The sequence below is a fragment of the Dermatophagoides farinae genome, chromosome 9 (genome assembly GCF_024713945.1).
Source record: "Dermatophagoides farinae isolate YC_2012a chromosome 9, ASM2471394v1, whole genome shotgun sequence".
In the NCBI taxonomy this organism is placed as follows: domain Eukaryota; kingdom Metazoa; phylum Arthropoda; class Arachnida; order Sarcoptiformes; family Pyroglyphidae; genus Dermatophagoides; species Dermatophagoides farinae.
This window is the reverse complement of record NC_134685.1, coordinates 1,386,278-1,404,778: the sequence shown is the minus strand read 5'-3', so window position 1 is coordinate 1,404,778 and position 18,501 is coordinate 1,386,278. Positions and strand designations below refer to the sequence as shown.

Below are 18,501 nucleotides of genomic sequence, written 5' to 3'. Positions count from 1 at the left end.
ATGATTATCATCATATACCATAATCGAATTATTTTTGGACATTTCTTTTTTGTTTTGTTTTGTTTTTTTTATGAATCTCATCATCAATCTATGATTGTTGTTGTTGTTGTTGTTTTTGTTGTTGCTGTCGAATCATTCATATATACAATTTTTATACATTCATTTCGAATCTTTGAATGATTATTATTACATATGATGATGAACTGTGTGTGTGTGTGTCTGTGAGTTTCTTTTTTTTTTTTGTTATCTGTCTTTTGGCCATCCAACAACGAAAATAAATGTGGCCAGTAAAATGGAAAAAAATGTGTGCCTGTGTGAATACAGAAAAAAAAGAGATGGATAGAGATAAAAAAAAAACAAGAACGAGATAAATTAGATGGATGGATGGATGGATAGATAAACTTGATGAATTTTAAAATCCAAATAATTTTTCTATTTGGAAAAAAATAAAATGTGTAGAAACAACAACAACAACAACAACAACAAAAACGCAATTTTTAGTTCTTGTAACGAAAAATGAGACAATAATTGAATTCGACACACACACACACACACACTTGGATGTTTCTCGAATAAATAAATGCCCGATACAGGTACGGTAATCATCATCATCATCATCATCATCATCATCACCGGTCAAAGATAACACCCAGCAAAAAAAAATGTAATCAAGATGTAATTTCATTTCTTCAATGGAAAAAAAAACTAGCGCAACAAGCTTTTCCATGTATGAGAGAGAAATTGGAATTTATTTATTTTTTGGCGTGAAAAAGAGAGATTTTTGTTTTTGAAATTTATCGTTATCGACGTCTATGTGTGTGTGTGTTGATCAACAACACTATTTATCAAGTTTGAGACCGGCTATTGATCACATTGTAATGTGTGTGTGTGTGGTTGATATATGGCATGGTTTTTTTTTCATGTGATGTTTGGCCCAATAACGATCTCGAATTTTTTTTTTTGTTTCACTGTGATTGATTTTGTGATTGTTGTTGTTGTTGTTTGAGATCCAAAAAAAATCCATGTTCTTGACACATGTGTTGTGAATTATAATTCCAATCAAACAATCGAGATTCAACATTCATAAGTTTTGTTGTTGTTGTTGTTGTGGCCAATTTAAAATAATTGGCAATTCGTTCGTTTTTTTTGGTGATTATTTTACATGATTGTGATTAATAACAAACCAACCAACCAACCAACAAGAACAACAATGATGATGATGAAACGAACATTTACCATCATTATTCCATTATTATTAACAATTATCTGGTCATTACAATCAATCGATACATTGGAAATTTGGAGCGTCTATTTCGATGAAACGGTATTTGTGAGCGGGTGGATGTTTTTCGGAATTTTTTTTTTTTTTTTTTGGTTAAATTAATCTGATGAAATTTTTATTTTTATTTTTTCCAGCAAGAATTAATCACAACAACAACGACGACAGATGACAACAACAATACAACAAATTGTTTAATCAGACAAATTGTCAGCATACCATTCGATGATAATGATCAACAAATTCGTTATATTAATGAGATTCGAACATATATTGAAAATGGTGATAAAATTCTTCGTATGGAATTGATTCTTTGTGATGAAATCATCGATAATGATGTTGATGATGATCGAATGATTAATGAAGAATTAATTTTTATGGATAAAAATGAAACAAAATATGTTTGCATACAACGGCTATCGACAGCAAAATGGCCAAATTTAGAACATAATCAAACATTGATACAATATCCAGCCAATGTAGGGCTTGCATTCAATCATTATCGATCAATGGATTCGGGCAAACAAACATTATTATTAATGATTGAATATTTAAATGATTTTTACGATCAAATTATCGATCATTCTGGTTTTGATCTTTATCTATTGGATGAGACAGAAATCACCATTGAAGCTGGTATTATTGCCATTGGCATTGTACCGGATTCTTTCTTTTTTATTCCACCTAAATTAAATCATTGGTCAATGAAAGGTGTATGCAATACAAATGTTTGCATACAAAATGTATGTTTATTTATTCAATTTCTAACTATCGATTGATTGGTTGATTGATTTATTGATTGATTTGTTTTGTTTTCTATTTACACATAAAGCAGATTGATAATGAAATTCGAATCGTTTCAGTGATTGCCGGTACAAATCATCATTATATTGATGAAATGATTGTTGAAATAATTGATCATCAAAAACGACGACGACGACAACAAATTTTCTCTTTAAATAATAATGGTGGTGAACAACGAACATTTGAAATGTTGATTGAATCGCCAATAATCAAAACGACGGCAATGGATAAAATTATTGTTGAATGTAATTATATAAATACATCAAATCGAACTGTCAAAGTAAGTTTATTTTTATATATAATAAATTTATGTAGATATAGTGAAGGGAAAAATTATTGATTGTTGTCGTTTATTTATTTATTTACAGGCTGGTTTCGATGATAAAAATGAAAATTGTCTTGTTTGGCTACATCATTATCCACGAATCGATGGATTGGATGCATGTTTATCGACACATTCATTGGCAACAATCATGTCATTATTAGATCTAAATGATTTGAATGTTACATTGACCAGGTATAATTTTCTAATCATTACAAAAGAAAAAAAAATGAATCTTGAATTGTTGAATCTAATATTTAGATCAAATGGAATTGATTTACGGATACCTGATAATAATCATGGCTCAAAACAAATGAATCTGAATGAATTTTTAAATGAAAAAGATCAAAATCATAATTGGAATGTTGATAAATTAATTCGTGCTAAATATAATGCAATGAAAGGAAGACAAATATCTAGCTGTGGTTGGAATCCAATGAAAATCGATCTAAATCGACGACGACGACGACGAAGATGATGATGGTGGTGAACAAAAAAAAAAAGAAATTATCTTGAATCTGTGAAAATTTTTTTTTCTTGGTCATTCGGTTAATTGTATGGAATTTACTTGCATCTTCATCTTGCATCACCATCATCATCATCATCATTATCATTGTAAAGGATTGCCATTTGTTGTTCATCAAGGTCTAGTTACTAAAAAAAAAATCATCCCTTCCTATTCAATTGTCCAAAAAAAAAAAAAAAAGATTTGGGTACTACTGGCCTCTCTTTGAGAGACAACAGAAGAAAGAAAAAAACCACCACCCATTCAATCAACCAACCTTCAAGCTTTAAGCCAGAATCAATATTCAATAATCAAAATGATCATCAAGATAAGCAAATCCATGATGATGATGGCCAAGTGAAAATAAAAATACACACAAATAAAACATCCTAAAATAACTGGTTTCCGATTTTCGAATATACTCATACTATAGCTATCCTAACATTCATCAATGACATCAAACGATGATGATGATAATTATTGTAAATCATGAAATGATGATGAAAAAAAAATTTGAAATAAAAAAAACATCACATAACAACTACTACTACTACTACTACTACTACCTGTAACTTTTACTTTCGTCTCAAATCTTTTTTTTTTTGTATCGTCTTTTTTTCCCCATAAAAATTGAAATGAAAATGAAAAAAAAACGGAAATCAAGGATCTAAAAACAAACATACTACAGACTATATGTGAAACCGTTTTGTTTTGTCTCTCTTTGTGTGTGTGTGTGCGTGTATGAATCATCATCATCATCATTTTCATTGATCCAAATAAATAAATTTGTGTTCCCCTTTTATTTTGATTCAAAAAACTTGTTTTTTTTTCTATAAATTGTCGAAAAAACAAAAATCGGAAAAGAAAGAGTCAACAATCAATGTTCAATGCATTATGATGTATGATGTGTTCCAAGAACGTTTAAGTTCGTTTAACTAACACTTTTTTGTCATTGAGTGTTGTTGTTGTTGTTGTCGTTGTTGTTGTTGTTGTCGTCGTTGTCGTTGTTGTTGTTGTTGTTGTCTTTGTTGTTGTTGTTGTTGTTGTCGTTGTTGTTGTTGTTGTTGTTGTTGTTGTTTATATCGAAGAACGTTATTCACAATTTAATTTCCTTTTCTCTTTCTCTCTCTCTCTAGCTCGTGTTCGATTTGCACGTTGTTCATTTTTCTCTCTTTTTTTTCTCACCAATGTTACAACAACGGACAATAACCACCATCATCATCAACAACACGTTGACAGACAATGATCCTTTAACACAAACTTGTTCGATGTTGTCGTGGCATTAGAATTTTTTTGTTTGTTTGTTTACTGTTTTATGGTTTGTTGTCATTTTTTTCTTTCCTTTTTCCTTCTTCGAATGATGATGATAATGATCATCAACCAATGTTGTCATTGTTGTTGTCAACCAAATTTTTGTCATTTTGTTGTCATGCCAAAAAAAAGTAGGTGAAAAAAAAACAAATCAAATCACTGATCAACGTAACCAAAAAGAAGAAAAAAAAATTCGAACGTAATCTTTTTTTCCATTATCTATGAATGGGCACAGAATTTTTTTTTTGTTTTTTGATTTCGAACATCTTCTGTTTTCTTTTTTTCTATATATACACTGTATTTAATGATAATGATTATCGATCGATCGATTTGATTTGATTGATGATTATTGTAATATGATATGATGATAATCGATTTATATATAAAGAAACATCGAACCACATCATTCAGTTATCATCCTTTTTCTTATATATCACATTGATCATTCTTCATCATTTCACATCAACAACGCAAACAAACAAACACACACACATAAATATTGTCCATTTTTTCCTCAATATTATCAATCACCAAAAAAAAAAAAAAAAAAAAAACAGCAACAACAACAAAAATCATTCGATTTTATGTTCTGCTGCTGCTGTGTCTGTGTGTGTGTGTGTGTGTGTGTGTAAACATTGCAAATATTGATTTTTGAATTTTTAAAAAAAAAATTGAAAAATTTTTTTTTCATCATCAATCAATCAATCAATCAATAAAACTACACAGTGGTGCTGGTGATGGCTGTGAAAATAAACTATTAAGTTTTCTGTGTCTTTGTCATTTTATTTTATCAACACATCGAATAAACTTTACTAAACATGCGGTTCATTAAACAAATGTAGAGACAAATTAAAATTTTCACATTCATCAACAACAATAACAATTTTGCATGTTTCGTTGTATAAAAAACAAAAAAAAATTTTTTTCTTATCATTTCCAGTGAAAAATTGTGCTCAACATTTTTTTTCTTTCATATTCGTCGTTTACAAATTGTATATCCGGTGATAATTTGTTCTAAACACAGCCACACACACACACACACACACACACACATTGTGTGGAAATAGATTCGAATGTAAATGTGAAATTGAAACCATTTTTTTTTTTTTTTTTTTTTGGACATTTTATGAATTTTCTTTCATCTACTGCTCTAACTTTATGAAAAAATTTTTTTTTTTTTTTGGTTGTCATTTAATCAAAATTTTAAAGATTTTTAATCTTGTGGCCATAACATGAACGATTTTGTTCATATTATGAATGATAAAAATTGGCTATGAATATGATGATGACGATGATGATGATCATGATCATTGAACAATAGAGCTTGAACAAAAAAAATCAATTGATCAAATGTTTTCTCGTGTTTGATGATTGTGGTGGTGTGGCTGGTTCATTGAATTTATCGACAACAAAAAAAAAACAAAAATCAAAGTGTGTTTTTTTTCGCCATCGTCATCTCTAATCATACGAGTGAGAGAAAAAAAAACGACAGTCGACAATATTAATATTTTCACAACGTGTTGTCTGCTGCTGTTTTAATAATCATCATGATGATGATGATGTAAGGCATATTTTATCGATATTTCCATCATTACAATCAATAAATCAATCGATCGTTCGTTCAATCAATCAATTTAGTCAACATTGAAATTTTATATTGAAAAACACGAACAACACTACAAATATAAATTTTTTTTTCTTTTGAAACGAAAGAAAAATCCCTCGTTATTTATATCCGATTTTATTTTCATCATCATCATTATTATCATTGTAATGATGATAATAGTAAATTGAGCATAGTCATCATCATCATCAGCATCGTTGCCATTTAATTATCATCATCATCATCATCATCGTCGTACGATTGTTGTCGTCATCATCCATCATCATTGTTATATTTCAAATGCAATATAATATTGAAAATTGAATCGGAAATTAAAAATCATCAAATTGAAAAATTTTTTTTTCTTTTTTTTTTGTTTCGAAAATGTTGACATTAATTATAACGCTATTTGCCATCCAGTTGATCATATTGATCCTATATCTTGGTCTAGCATCGGTTGGACATAGATTTTTTATCCATCAAATCTATGTTAGTAATCTATTGAAATTATTTGAATATGGACAACGTGGTGTTGAACGAATTAATCAAGAGCTACAACAAAAACGACGAAATCGTCATAATCAACAACAACAACAACAGCAGCAGCAGCAAAATGGTGGCCATTTTAAACGAACTGAATCACAAGAATCGAATGATCGTATTTCATCACATTCATCATCAATGGATTCTGATTATAATACGGATAGTGCTTTTGATTCTGATTCAGATGTTGATAGTGATGATGAAGGTATGTTGTGATCATCATATATTATCTAATTTGTCATTATTTTTCATTTGTCATCATTTACATTTGAATAGTGCCGGAAAGTTTTCGAAAAAATTGTTCAATGACATTAAGATTATGTGAAACACAAAATCGTTTACAATTATCCACAGTAATGGATTTTACATCGCTTGGTATAGAGGCAATCATTGATGATGCCGTTACAAAACGTTTTGCTGCTGAAGAATTAAAAACATGGAATCTATTGACAAGAACCGATAATTTTTCACATTATCGATCATTTCGTCTTGCATTCATATGGCTTTGTGGTTTTCTATTCCGTTATCTAATACTATTTCCAACACGTCTATTTATATTTATCATTGGTATTGGATGGTTATCGTTTGTTTGTACATTTCTTGGTTTCTTACCGGAAACCCGATTCCGTAAAGCTATACAATATTATCTATTGATACATGTTTCACGTATATTATCACGTTCATTTGGCAGTATTATCAATTATCATGATGAAGAAAATAAAGCACAACCTGGTGGCATTTGTGTGGCTAATCATACATCACCTATTGATGTTATTATTTTACATTGTGATAATTGTTATTCACTTATTGGACAATCACATAGTGGATTTCTTGGCATATTACAGCGTACAATTTCACGTTCATCCGATCATATTTGGTTCGATCGTTTTCAAATGAATGATCGTTTGGGTAAGTTTTTTTTGTTGTTGTTTTTTTCCATATTTTTTTTTTGCTAATTCATTTATTCATTCATTCATCCAAAACAAATTGCTAAATAAGCTGTATCACGTAGATTACGTCAACATACAGAGGAGAAAAAGATGCCGATATTAATTTTTCCTGAAGGAACCTGTATAAATAATTCAGCCGTTATGATGTTTAAAAAAGGTAGTTTTGAAATCGGCGCTACCATCTATCCGGTTGCCATAAAATATGATGCACGTTTTGGTGATCCATTCTGGAATTCAAGTAAATATGGCTATCTACGTTATTGGATGATGATGATGACATCATGGGCAATTGTATGTGATGTTTGGTATTTACCACCAATGACACGTAAATTGGATGAATCAGCCATTGAATTTGCTAATCGTGTCAAATCAAAAATAGCATCAAAAGGTGGCCTAGTTGATATGGAATGGGATGGACAATTAAAACGACAGCCAGTGAAACCAGAATGGATTAAACAACAACAATGGAAATTTAGTCAAACATTATTATCCGGTTTGGATAATGATGATAATAATTATCTACAAGATGGTAATAATAATCAACAACAAAATAGCCGTAATGATAATTGTGATAGAAATGAAAATTTCATCTATACAAATTTCGATGTTCAATTAACAACCAAAGTAAATGCTCTATATGATCAACAACAACAACAACAACAAGATGAAGATGAAGAATCTGAGCTATTAAAAATGAAAGAATTGTGATAAAATACTACTACAACAACAACAACAAGAAAAAAAAACGGGATCTACACACACACACATCGAACAAATCATCATCATCATCATCATTTAATCATCAATCATCGATTTGTATTTCAGAAGTTTTTCATCACTTTGTTTGTTTTTAATTGTTTGAAAATATTATTCAAATTAGAATTTTTTTTTCTCCTTCCATATAGAAATCTGAAAAATTTAATTTATATATATAAACATTTGATAAATATAGATTCGTATGGATTATGTATGATTTTAATTCAATTGATTAACGAGATTATTAATTAATTTTATAATAATTTAATAAAATTGAATTTCAGTGAAAAAAAGAATTTTTTTTTTTTGGCCGAATTTTCAATCAACAGGTGGCAGCATTATGAGCGATCAATTTAGAAACATATGGATAAAAGATGGCGCCACACGAGCCTTAAATTGTTTATGTTAATGTTGAACATTTTTGTTCGAAATGAATTTTTTTTCCGAAGAAAAAAAAAAGGATTCCCCAAATCATCATTTATCATAAACAAACAAACAAAAAAAAAATGGTGAATAGAATCAACCGAATTTCTGCTGTAAATTCTCATTGATCATCATCATTACTTATTATTATTTTGATTGTCATCATTTTGAAAAACTTCATTGAAAAAAAAAAATCTTAATCACTTTGAAGATGATTATTATAAAATCAGTGATGAAAACAAAAAATTGTTCATTTTTCATCCCTTTTTTTCCACTTCTATGGCCGATTGATTTCTATAATTCTATTCTACAATTCATCACCAATTATCAACTCTCTCTCTCTCTCTCTCAAATTCACAAAAAAGGGAAAATTTTTTCAATTCAAATTCAAAAAAAAAAAAAAAAAAAATTCATCATCGATTACGAATGATAATGATTATAAAAAAAATGGGTATTCGAATGGAACAAAACAAAAAAAAAATGATGATTATTATTATCATCATCATCATCATCATCATTATGATTATGATTATTATCGAAGAAAGAAACAGCAACACACACACAAAAAAAATGAATCGAAATTTGCGTGTTTGGATTGTGTTTTTCAAAAACAATGACGATGATCACCAAATCGAATAATTCTCATCGAATAATCGAATCTTTGGATATATAGATAAATGATTCGAATGAATGAACCCCATACATCGTTTATCGAATAAATCAAAATTCGTCTGAGATGATGATGAACAAACAAAACAAAACAAAAAAATTTTTTGACAATTTTCAAATGATTCACATTCATCCTGTAAGTCAAGTTAATTATCAATTTTTTGTTGTTGTTGTTGTTGCGCTAACCTTCAATTCTTTTTTTTCTTTTTTTTTGCCAGCCATTTAATTGTTGCATTCATCTAAAAAAGGCATACAGAATTATTATTATCTTCATCATAATTTTGATGTGAGAACCGGGAACAGAAAAAAAAATTAGAAATTTTTTGTTTTATTTTCTATCCTGATAATGACCCTTCTGAATAACGTGATGATTGTCTCTTTCATCACCATCATCATCGTCGTCGTCGTCGTTTTCGTGAATTATTACACAATTAAAATCATGAAAAAAAAGATGAACAACAACAACAACAACAACGAAAAAAAAACGTAATTCAAACGGATCATTGCTCATTCATTCATTCAATCATTCATTGAGATTTCAAACCATGATGATGATGTAATGCAAATCAAATCAAATTTGAGAAATCAAGTGAATCAACAGACCGATAATGATCATATATATAGAGAGAGTTATATACCACACAGAAAAAAAAGAAAACGGAAAAAAATTTGATATGATCAATGAGAATAATAACATTCCAAGAATTCGTCAATCAACAACAACAACAACAACATGCAGAGACGATTGGTAGGGGTGAAACAAAATAATTATTGACCAATGAAGATGTTTATTTCGAATATAAATTATGTAAATGAAAGTATGATTTTTTTTTGATCTTGATTATTATCATCATTATGATGATTAATGCCATGTATCCCGAACTGAATCACACCAAAAAAAAAAATCATCATAAACTGGCATTACAAAACTTGATTTGAATATCAAATCGAATGATAATTGAGATTATTGGAACAACAACAACAAAAACAACAACAAAAATCGAATACGAATAACAACACCCCCGCTTTGTTTTTGTTTTCAAATTACATGCACTCAAAAAAAAAAAAAAAAAAATTCATCCCGACCAAATAAACATGCAACAAAACCGTGGTGATGAAAATTCAAGACTAATAATTATGTAATAGTGTGCAATTTCCTGGCCTACGGTAAGTTGAATCCCAATTTTTTTTTCGTTATTGTTTTAACCGAAAAAATTTTTTTTCTTGTTGATTTTGATTATTCATTTCACATATCATCATTTGTTTTTATGATATATTTGTGTGCTTGTGTTGTGAATGAGATCATCATTGAATTTCACCAATCGAAATATGATGTTGATGATGATGATGATGGAACACATACATTCACATGGATAATATCTATTTTTTCCCCGTTGTCATCATCATCATCATCATCATATTATCGATGTTACTAAATAACAAAACAAATCGTGAATATTGAACAATAATATTTTCACATTCAAACAAATTATAATAGGATAGGATATATGATCGACCAAATACAGTACTAAATCAAACATTTCATCAACAAATCATTTGTAACAACAGATTTTTCTCTTTTTTTTCTCGTTTGTTGTTGTTGTTGTTGTTCGGTTGGTTAATTACATTCAAACCACACACACACACACACACGCACACACATCATCTATATATATATTTAGCAATTTTTTTTCTACAAGAATTTTTCAGAAAAAAAACCATGAGAACAAAATGAAATCCAAAATGTAAAAACACAAAACACACATAGACACACACACACACACACACACAATATCCGATATCATCAACAAAAATTTATATTTCCAGATAATTATAATATATGAAAATGTTTGATTTAAACCATCATCATCATCATCATCATTTTTTTGAATTTGAATTGAGCATGTTTTGTGTGTGTGTGTGTGTGTGGATGTGAAAATAGAAAAAGAAGGAAAATATCATTAGCTTTGAATGTTTTTTTTTTTATTCGACCATCATCACTCGATCGAATCGATCATGATTTGGATAATAAATTTTTTTTTTGTTGTGGTTTTTTTTCTCTTGATTATCCATGATATATTTTTAATCACCTCGTATGGACATGATAATCAAATCGATGATGATGATGATGATGCGGTCGTTTTTTTGTGATGATGATGATCGTCATCATCATCATTTGATCATTTTTATGTTTTTCAATGTTTATCCAATTTTTTTTTCATATATTAATGTTTTTTTTCCAAATTGTTATTATTTATTATCATCAAACATTGAATAATAATCGAACATTGAATGTTTGCACTGATATATAGCTCTTTGTAGCTCACACACACACACAAAAAAATTCCATGGTTCAAATTCCATCCAATTTTGAATTGAATTTCTATCCTCTGTTCGAGAAATTGCCGCTTTTGTTTTTTGTTTGTTTTTTTTCGTATATTTCTGGTTGATTTTTCCAATTAATGATGATGATGATGATGATGTGGTTGGCTATATATTAATAATTGAAAATTCTTGTTTTTCATTTCTCTCTCTGTGTGTGTGTGTGTTTGCAATAACAAACAAATAAAAACGACTTTGATCGATCGATCAATCGATTGATCTATCCATATTTCTATATATATATCATTGTATAGCAGCAAAGAGAGAGAGAAAAATAGACAATAATTATAACTAACCAGAAATGATAAAAAAAAATAAATATATCGTCGATAATGATAAAAAAAAACAATACAACATCAATCTATCAAATTCATTTTTTTGTTTTGTTTTTTTTTCGTTGATTATTGTTATTGTTTTTTTTTTTGTTGTTGTTGTTGTTGTTGTCAAACTTTGTATATATGCAACATCAAGAACAAGAAGAAGATGAAGAACGCTTATTTTATAATGATCATTTCAAGCTGAAACAGAAAGAAAAAAAATCGAATCAAATCAAATTGAATCGAAAATGCAAAAAAAATACCAAAAAAAAAATGATGAAAATAAACGAACATAAACAAATAGAAAAAAAATCAACAAGTGATTTTCCATGGTTATTCGATTGCTTTTTTTCCGAATGTTGTTTTCATTTCTCATCATCATTGATGATCAATTTTTTTTTCACCATGTTTACCACCACAACCACCACCACCATCGTTTCCTCATCATCATCGATGTTTGATTGTGTTGTTAGCCACACACACCAAAAAAAACAAAGATGAAGAGAGAAAAAATAATCAAGTTAATGATGATGATGACATGAATCCAATTACATGTAATACAAAACAAACATAAATTTTTACGGTAATTGATGAACAGACAAAAAAAAATTCTCTTCCGTTCAAAAAAAAAAAAAAAAAAACAAATGGATCGATAACGTTAATAGCTTTTTTGCTCAGCTTCATTTTTTTCGATTCTGATGTCAAAATAGACATTTAGTTTGTTTTTTATTTGACAATTTTTTTTCTGTTGTTGTTGCTGAATATAATTAATTTTGTTGACCAAAAAAAACACCCCAAACTGGCTCGAGTTGATGATCATGATGATGATCATGTGTGTGTGTGTGTGTGAGATTTGAAAACAGAGAATAAGTTTTTCTTGCCATTAAAATTCTTTATGATTATCATCAAGATGATTATTATTTTCATAAAGAAAATTATCATTTATTCAGTGAATTCTCGTTTTATAAAATTCATTCATTTGGTAATTTTTTTTCTTTAAATTTCGAATGAATTTTTTTTTCGGTGTGTGTGAAACTGCAAAATGCATGAAACTGGTTTTTTTTTTGGTCTATTGTTTGCTGTTGTTGTTGTTGTTGGGTTGTCCGTATGAATATGATGTTCTCGTGTATGTTTTTTATGCATTAAATCATACATCATCATCATCATCATCATCATGCATGATATATATCCGTGGGAAATGTAGAATGTACGAAAACTAAAACAATGACCATTTTGTATGAAAAAAATACATTTTTTTTCTGATTTATTTGAATTTTGTTTTTTGTTTTTTGATTGAAAAATCGTGTCCAGAAAAAAAATCATTTATTGATCGATTGTCATTTTTTGTGTGTGTGTGTGTGTGTGTGTGTGTCTGTTTGTGGTAATGGTATTTGATAGTTTCAAATGGTGATGAGAAATGACATTTTTTTTCTTGTTGTTTTGTTTCACATTCATTCATAATTCTTGTTTTTTGGTCAACGAAAAAAAAAATGAATTCAAGTAGCTAGCATTGTAGATTAACGATGATGATGATGATGATGTGATCTGATTGTCGAGATTTTTTTTTTTTTTTTTTTTTTTTGATTCAGTCATCATTATTATTATTATGATGTTTTCCATTGTCTTTTTTTTCTATTTTGTTTTTCTTCTATAGTGAAACATTTTTCTCAAACACAATGAAATTAATGTGTATCTCTAACATTAACAAGAAACAGGAAATAACGTCATTTGTGAAGAATCATCATATTTGTGTGTGAATGATGGTTGATTTGGTGAGGAGGTAAAAAAAATTTTCAATTTTTTTTATAGATTCAACCAAATGTCGAATTTTTTGTTTTTTTGTTTTTGTATTTTGATACATTGTAACCATTGTTGATAATGATGATGATTATCACACTGATGATGATGATGATGATGATAATCAACAAAAAAAAAAAACAAAATGGCCATAATTATCATTATCAATAATGATCATCATTTATTTTTTATGATTTCAATATATACTATCTATCTATCTGTCTGTCTGACTGATGTGTGGTTTGAATTGGCCTGTTGAACATTATCAATAGATATATTTTGATATGTAATCCAAATTGTCCATTTATTATTATTATTATTATTATTAATGTCATGTCATTGGTCCATGTTTGTGTGTGTGTAATATTGAAAGCAATCGAATTTAATATCAGCCATTAATTGCTTAAATTGAAATGATGAAACACAACCAAAATCGATTCATCCGTTATTTCAGGATTGCAACAAAAAAAAAAAAAAAAAAAAAAAAAAAAACATTCATATGAACATTGTATACATTACTCATTCACTTACTATGTAATTGTGTATCAAGCAAAAAAAATTTATTTATTTTTATTACCACACAACGGCAATAATAACAAAAATTCCGGAAGCTTATATTCCGAAAATTAAAAAAACATTTTGGGTCGAATATGATTTTATTTTTTTTTCAAAATATCATCATCATCATCATATGATCTCTTAGTGAGCAATAAATCAGAAAAAAAAAGATTTTTTTTATTGAAATTTAAAAAAAAAAAATAGATTCCATTGCCATATATATGCCATCAACAACGACCGGGGCCAGACATGAAAGCAATAAAAAAAAAACAAAATTCATATATTTACCATCAACATCAGAATGTGTCATTATATTATATACTTGATTGCTGTAATTGATTTTTTTTTGTCAAATGAAATAGAGAAAAAAACAAACAAACAAACAAAATTTTTATTGTCATAATCCACACACCGACACCGATTTTGTTTTGTTTTTTTTTCACAGAACAAAAAAAAAATAAATTTCCATATCATCTAAATGTAAAAGTTGTTGTTGTTGTTGGTTTTTTTTTGTTTGCCGTTATCCAAATTTTTCTTTCTCTTGTCAACCAACAGTTATTATTATCATCATTTTGATTCTTTATTACCCGAAAACTATATTATTGGCTGTGCTAGTTTTGTTGTCGGAAATGTATATAATTTTTATATTTCTAGCTGAAATCGTTGAAGACAATGGTGTGTTTTTTTTTTGTTACGCGCGAGCAACTTTCATATTTTTTTTCTTTCTTTGGTTTTCCATTATTATCTATTTTTATATATTCATCATTCATGAATTTGAATTTTTTTTTTGACGAAAACAATCAATATATACTAGCAAACATTTGGATGAAAAAAAAATATGAAATAAATTGAAGTAGAAAAAAAAACTGTCAATAAAAAAAGAAACCGCACATATGTTACACATACACACACACACATATTATATCCAATGAACCAGAATTTACATAGCAACAGGCTTGTCTGTCTGTCTGGCTGGCTGGCTTGCTTGAATTCTTGAATTCTGGTTGGATGAAACAATAGAATTTTTTTTTTGTTCGAAATTCTTTCACAAATTGTTTTATCGACGTCATCGTTTTTTTTTCATTTGAAAAAAAAATTTTGTCATTGTCATCATGATGATGATGATGAATTAAAAATGAAATCTAGACTGAATGAAAAAAAAACAAATTCATTTTGGTAATTAAAACAAAACAAAACAAAACAAAAAAAATTTTTCTTCAAGAAAAAAAAACTGAACATTTTTACAATACAAAAATTTTTTTTTTGTTGAGAGAATATTCTGTTTTCACACAATGAGAATTTTTCATTTCAAGACAAACATTTGTTTGTTTTGCTCGTCAAAAAAAGACATTCTAATTTTTTTTTGTTGCACAAATTTTTCACTTATCACCACCATTACCACACCACCACCATTTGCATGAATTTGCACATTTTTCGCACATTCTCATATTTTTTTTTTGTTTTCCATACACAAAGAGTAATAATAATAATAATAATAATTTGTCCTTCTCAATTCAATTTTTTTTCTGCTGTTGTTGTTGTTGTTCTTTTACTGACAAGAAAATAATGTCAGATTATACAAGAATAACAGCATCAGCAGCCGCAGCAGTATATAATAAGTTTATTCTGCTTCATAATCATAGAAGCTGATGCTATACATACCAAAAAAACAATGATGATAATTTCAGAAAGAGAGAAAGAGAGAGAATTTTTTTTTCGGATAATGTAAATGTGGCAAGATATTCTTGTTGTTTTCATTAGAATTTTTTTTTCTTCATTCTTGTTGTTCAAAAGTCATTAATGCCATATTTCATTCATTCATTCATTTTTTTTCTGGTAGAAATTTTTTTTTTATTTCCCATTTTGTTTTGAACAAATGTTTTTCTTTTCACACTGAATAAACTGATTTTTATCACATTTAAAATTTAAATGTTGAAATTCTGGCATTTTCTTGTTTTTTTTTTGTTTTTGGGTTGTTTTTGGGGTGTTTAAGTGTTTTGATTGATAGGCTTGATTATTACTAGTGTTACTGCAATAGTATTGTTGATCTTGATGATGATGATGATGATTTTCAGACATGTAAGAAAATTTTTAACAAGAATTTTTCAGACAAAGATTTTTTTTCTGGTATTTTCGTTTTCGTTTTTGTTTTGTTTGCATGTTCACCCCAAATCCTGGCGACCATTTTTTTTTGATATGATTATTATTATGATCATCATGATGATCATGTTTTGGTGGGAGTTGTGTGTTATAATGATGATGATGATCCTAATGGCTGACTCACACACACACACACACAGCACTCAATTGATGATGAAGATAATAATAAATGGTGATGTGGATATGTGTGTGTGTGTGTGTGTGTGTGTGTGTGTGTGGTGTGTGGTGTGTGTGGTGTGTGTGTGTGTGTAATAAATGGTGATGTGGATATGTGTGTGTGTGTGTGTGAAGAACATCATTTTCACAAGACAATAACAACAACAACAACTGTTTTGATGTAAAAAGCTTTGAATTCTTCCAAAAAAAAAATTATTAAATTATTTTTAGGAATCGTTTTTTTTTCGTTCTGTACACAGAGATTGTTTTTTTCCTGGAGAAAAAATTCATTCATTCAAACCAGATGAATATGGTTCTGATCCATTTTTTTTTGTTTTTTTTTTTTGGCAAAAATGGGCATGCATCCTCGTGAACACACGCACACAGGAAATATTAATATTATCAATGAATGAAATTTTTTGGATTTTCTGTGGCCCACCTGATTATTTAAAATTATGATTAGTTAGTTTATTTTTTCATTGACAACCCGAAAAAAAAACTCAAGATTGAAACCTAGAAAAAATAACGATCGATTAAACACACAGCTGTTTGATGATGATGATGATGATGTTTTCACTTTCACGTGCATCATCATCCACAGGGAGATGGTGACATTTTTTTTGACCTTTTTTTTCCTTTTTTAAATCTTTTTTTTTTTGGTTTATACATCTCATATCTTTGATAATGTCGATGATGTAAAAAAAAAAAATTTTTTCCAATCGATAATGATGATGATGGCTGATTGAGAACAATATATTCACAATGAACAAAAAAAAATTAATACAATAAGTACGGAAGTACCGAAACTCTTTATCGATCAACAAAAAAAAGGTCACACCCATGAAATGAAATTGAAAATTGAAATCCATAACACACACACCGGTGGTTTCCATATTTTCACTTTCATTTTTCAATATTTTTTTTCCATAAGAGAGCGGGTTGTATCATTGAAAAACCGATCATCATCATCATCATCACCCATTTTAGGTTTGAATATTTGATGATTAGCCTAGAAAAAAAAATTTCAGGTAACACACACATACAGAAAAAGTTGAAGAAAATTGAAAAAAGTAAAAAAATCCGATTGATCGAATGGAAATTTTTTTTCTTTAATAGATCCTTATATTGTGCCAGGTAGGTATATATCGATATATTGACTATGGTTGTCGGGGCCAAGGACCATTTTTAACCCAGTTAACGTTTCATAGGCAGCCGTACCTTTTTTGTCCTCGTTTTTTTTCTTTCTTTTTTTCTGTTTCTTTATTTCATTTTTCTTGGTGAACCCCCACCTAAATATATGACCTCTTTTGATTGTTTAATAATGAAAAAAACTGTGTGTTTTTTTTTGATGGTCGATATTCAAGATATCAAACTCTCTCTCTCTCTCATTCTTTTTTTCCCTATTTTCAAAATTTTTTGGATCGTTCAATCAAATAAAAAAATCAACCCTATGATCCCTAAAGGTGAGAGAGTAAGAGAAATCTTTTGAAATTGAATTCATTTGTTTTCATGGCTACACAAAACACACACAGGTTGTGGATGAATGATTCAAAAAAAACGACGACAACAACAACAACAGAAATCACCGTTGAATTAATTCGGGAAAAAAATTTTTCCGAAATTTTTTTTTTTCACAATTAGCCGGGTCAGAAATAAAAACCATAAAAGGATGCATTTGTTTCTGATTGCAACCCAAACAACAACAGGACCAAAAATCTAGGTCTAGGTCTTCATTGGAACTCTATTCATTCGCATCACACACACACACTCGCATACACATCTTTCAATCCTTTTCTCTAAAAAAAAGAGTGCATATTCAGAGAAAATCCTTTTCCATTGTTCACGAACATCATCATCATCATCATCATGATTGAACATGTAAAAAAAATCGGGTAGAAAAAAAAATTTCAAATAATGCGCGTGTTTTTCGATGGTCGATAAGCATCATCATCAAAAAAAAACGACG

At 28.7% G+C, this 18,501-nt stretch overlaps 2 protein-coding genes across 5 annotated transcripts; both read left to right on the top strand.

Moving 5' to 3' along the window:
• The first annotated feature begins 537 nt into the window (after window positions 1-537).
• Window positions 538-3,451, top strand: LOC124497418 (uncharacterized). Of its 4 annotated transcripts, none has more exons than XM_075734397.1 (5): window positions 538-1,330; window positions 1,417-2,022; window positions 2,112-2,363; window positions 2,452-2,600; window positions 2,667-3,451. In XM_075734397.1, exons 1-5 carry the CDS (start codon window positions 1,163-1,165, stop codon window positions 2,881-2,883), a joined length of 1,392 nt encoding a protein of 463 aa, XP_075590512.1. In that variant the 5' UTR covers window positions 538-1,162; the 3' UTR covers window positions 2,884-3,451. The 4 variants fall into 4 exon arrangements, with proteins under 4 accessions (XP_075590512.1, XP_075590513.1, XP_046917025.2 ...); XM_075734398.1 differs by having other exon boundaries at window positions 539-1,330; window positions 2,115-2,363; XM_047061069.2 differs by having other exon boundaries at window positions 541-1,324.
• A 140-nt stretch (window positions 3,452-3,591) lies between these two features.
• Window positions 3,592-8,366, top strand: LOC124497417 (glycerol-3-phosphate acyltransferase 3-like). The gene is made up of 3 exons (XM_047061068.2): window positions 3,592-6,572; window positions 6,644-7,276; window positions 7,367-8,366. The coding sequence occupies exons 1-3, from the start codon at window positions 6,209-6,211 to the stop codon at window positions 8,023-8,025; spliced, it is 1,656 nt and encodes a 551-aa protein (XP_046917024.1). The 5' UTR covers window positions 3,592-6,208; the 3' UTR covers window positions 8,026-8,366.
• The last annotated feature ends 10,135 nt before the right edge of the window (window positions 8,367-18,501 follow it).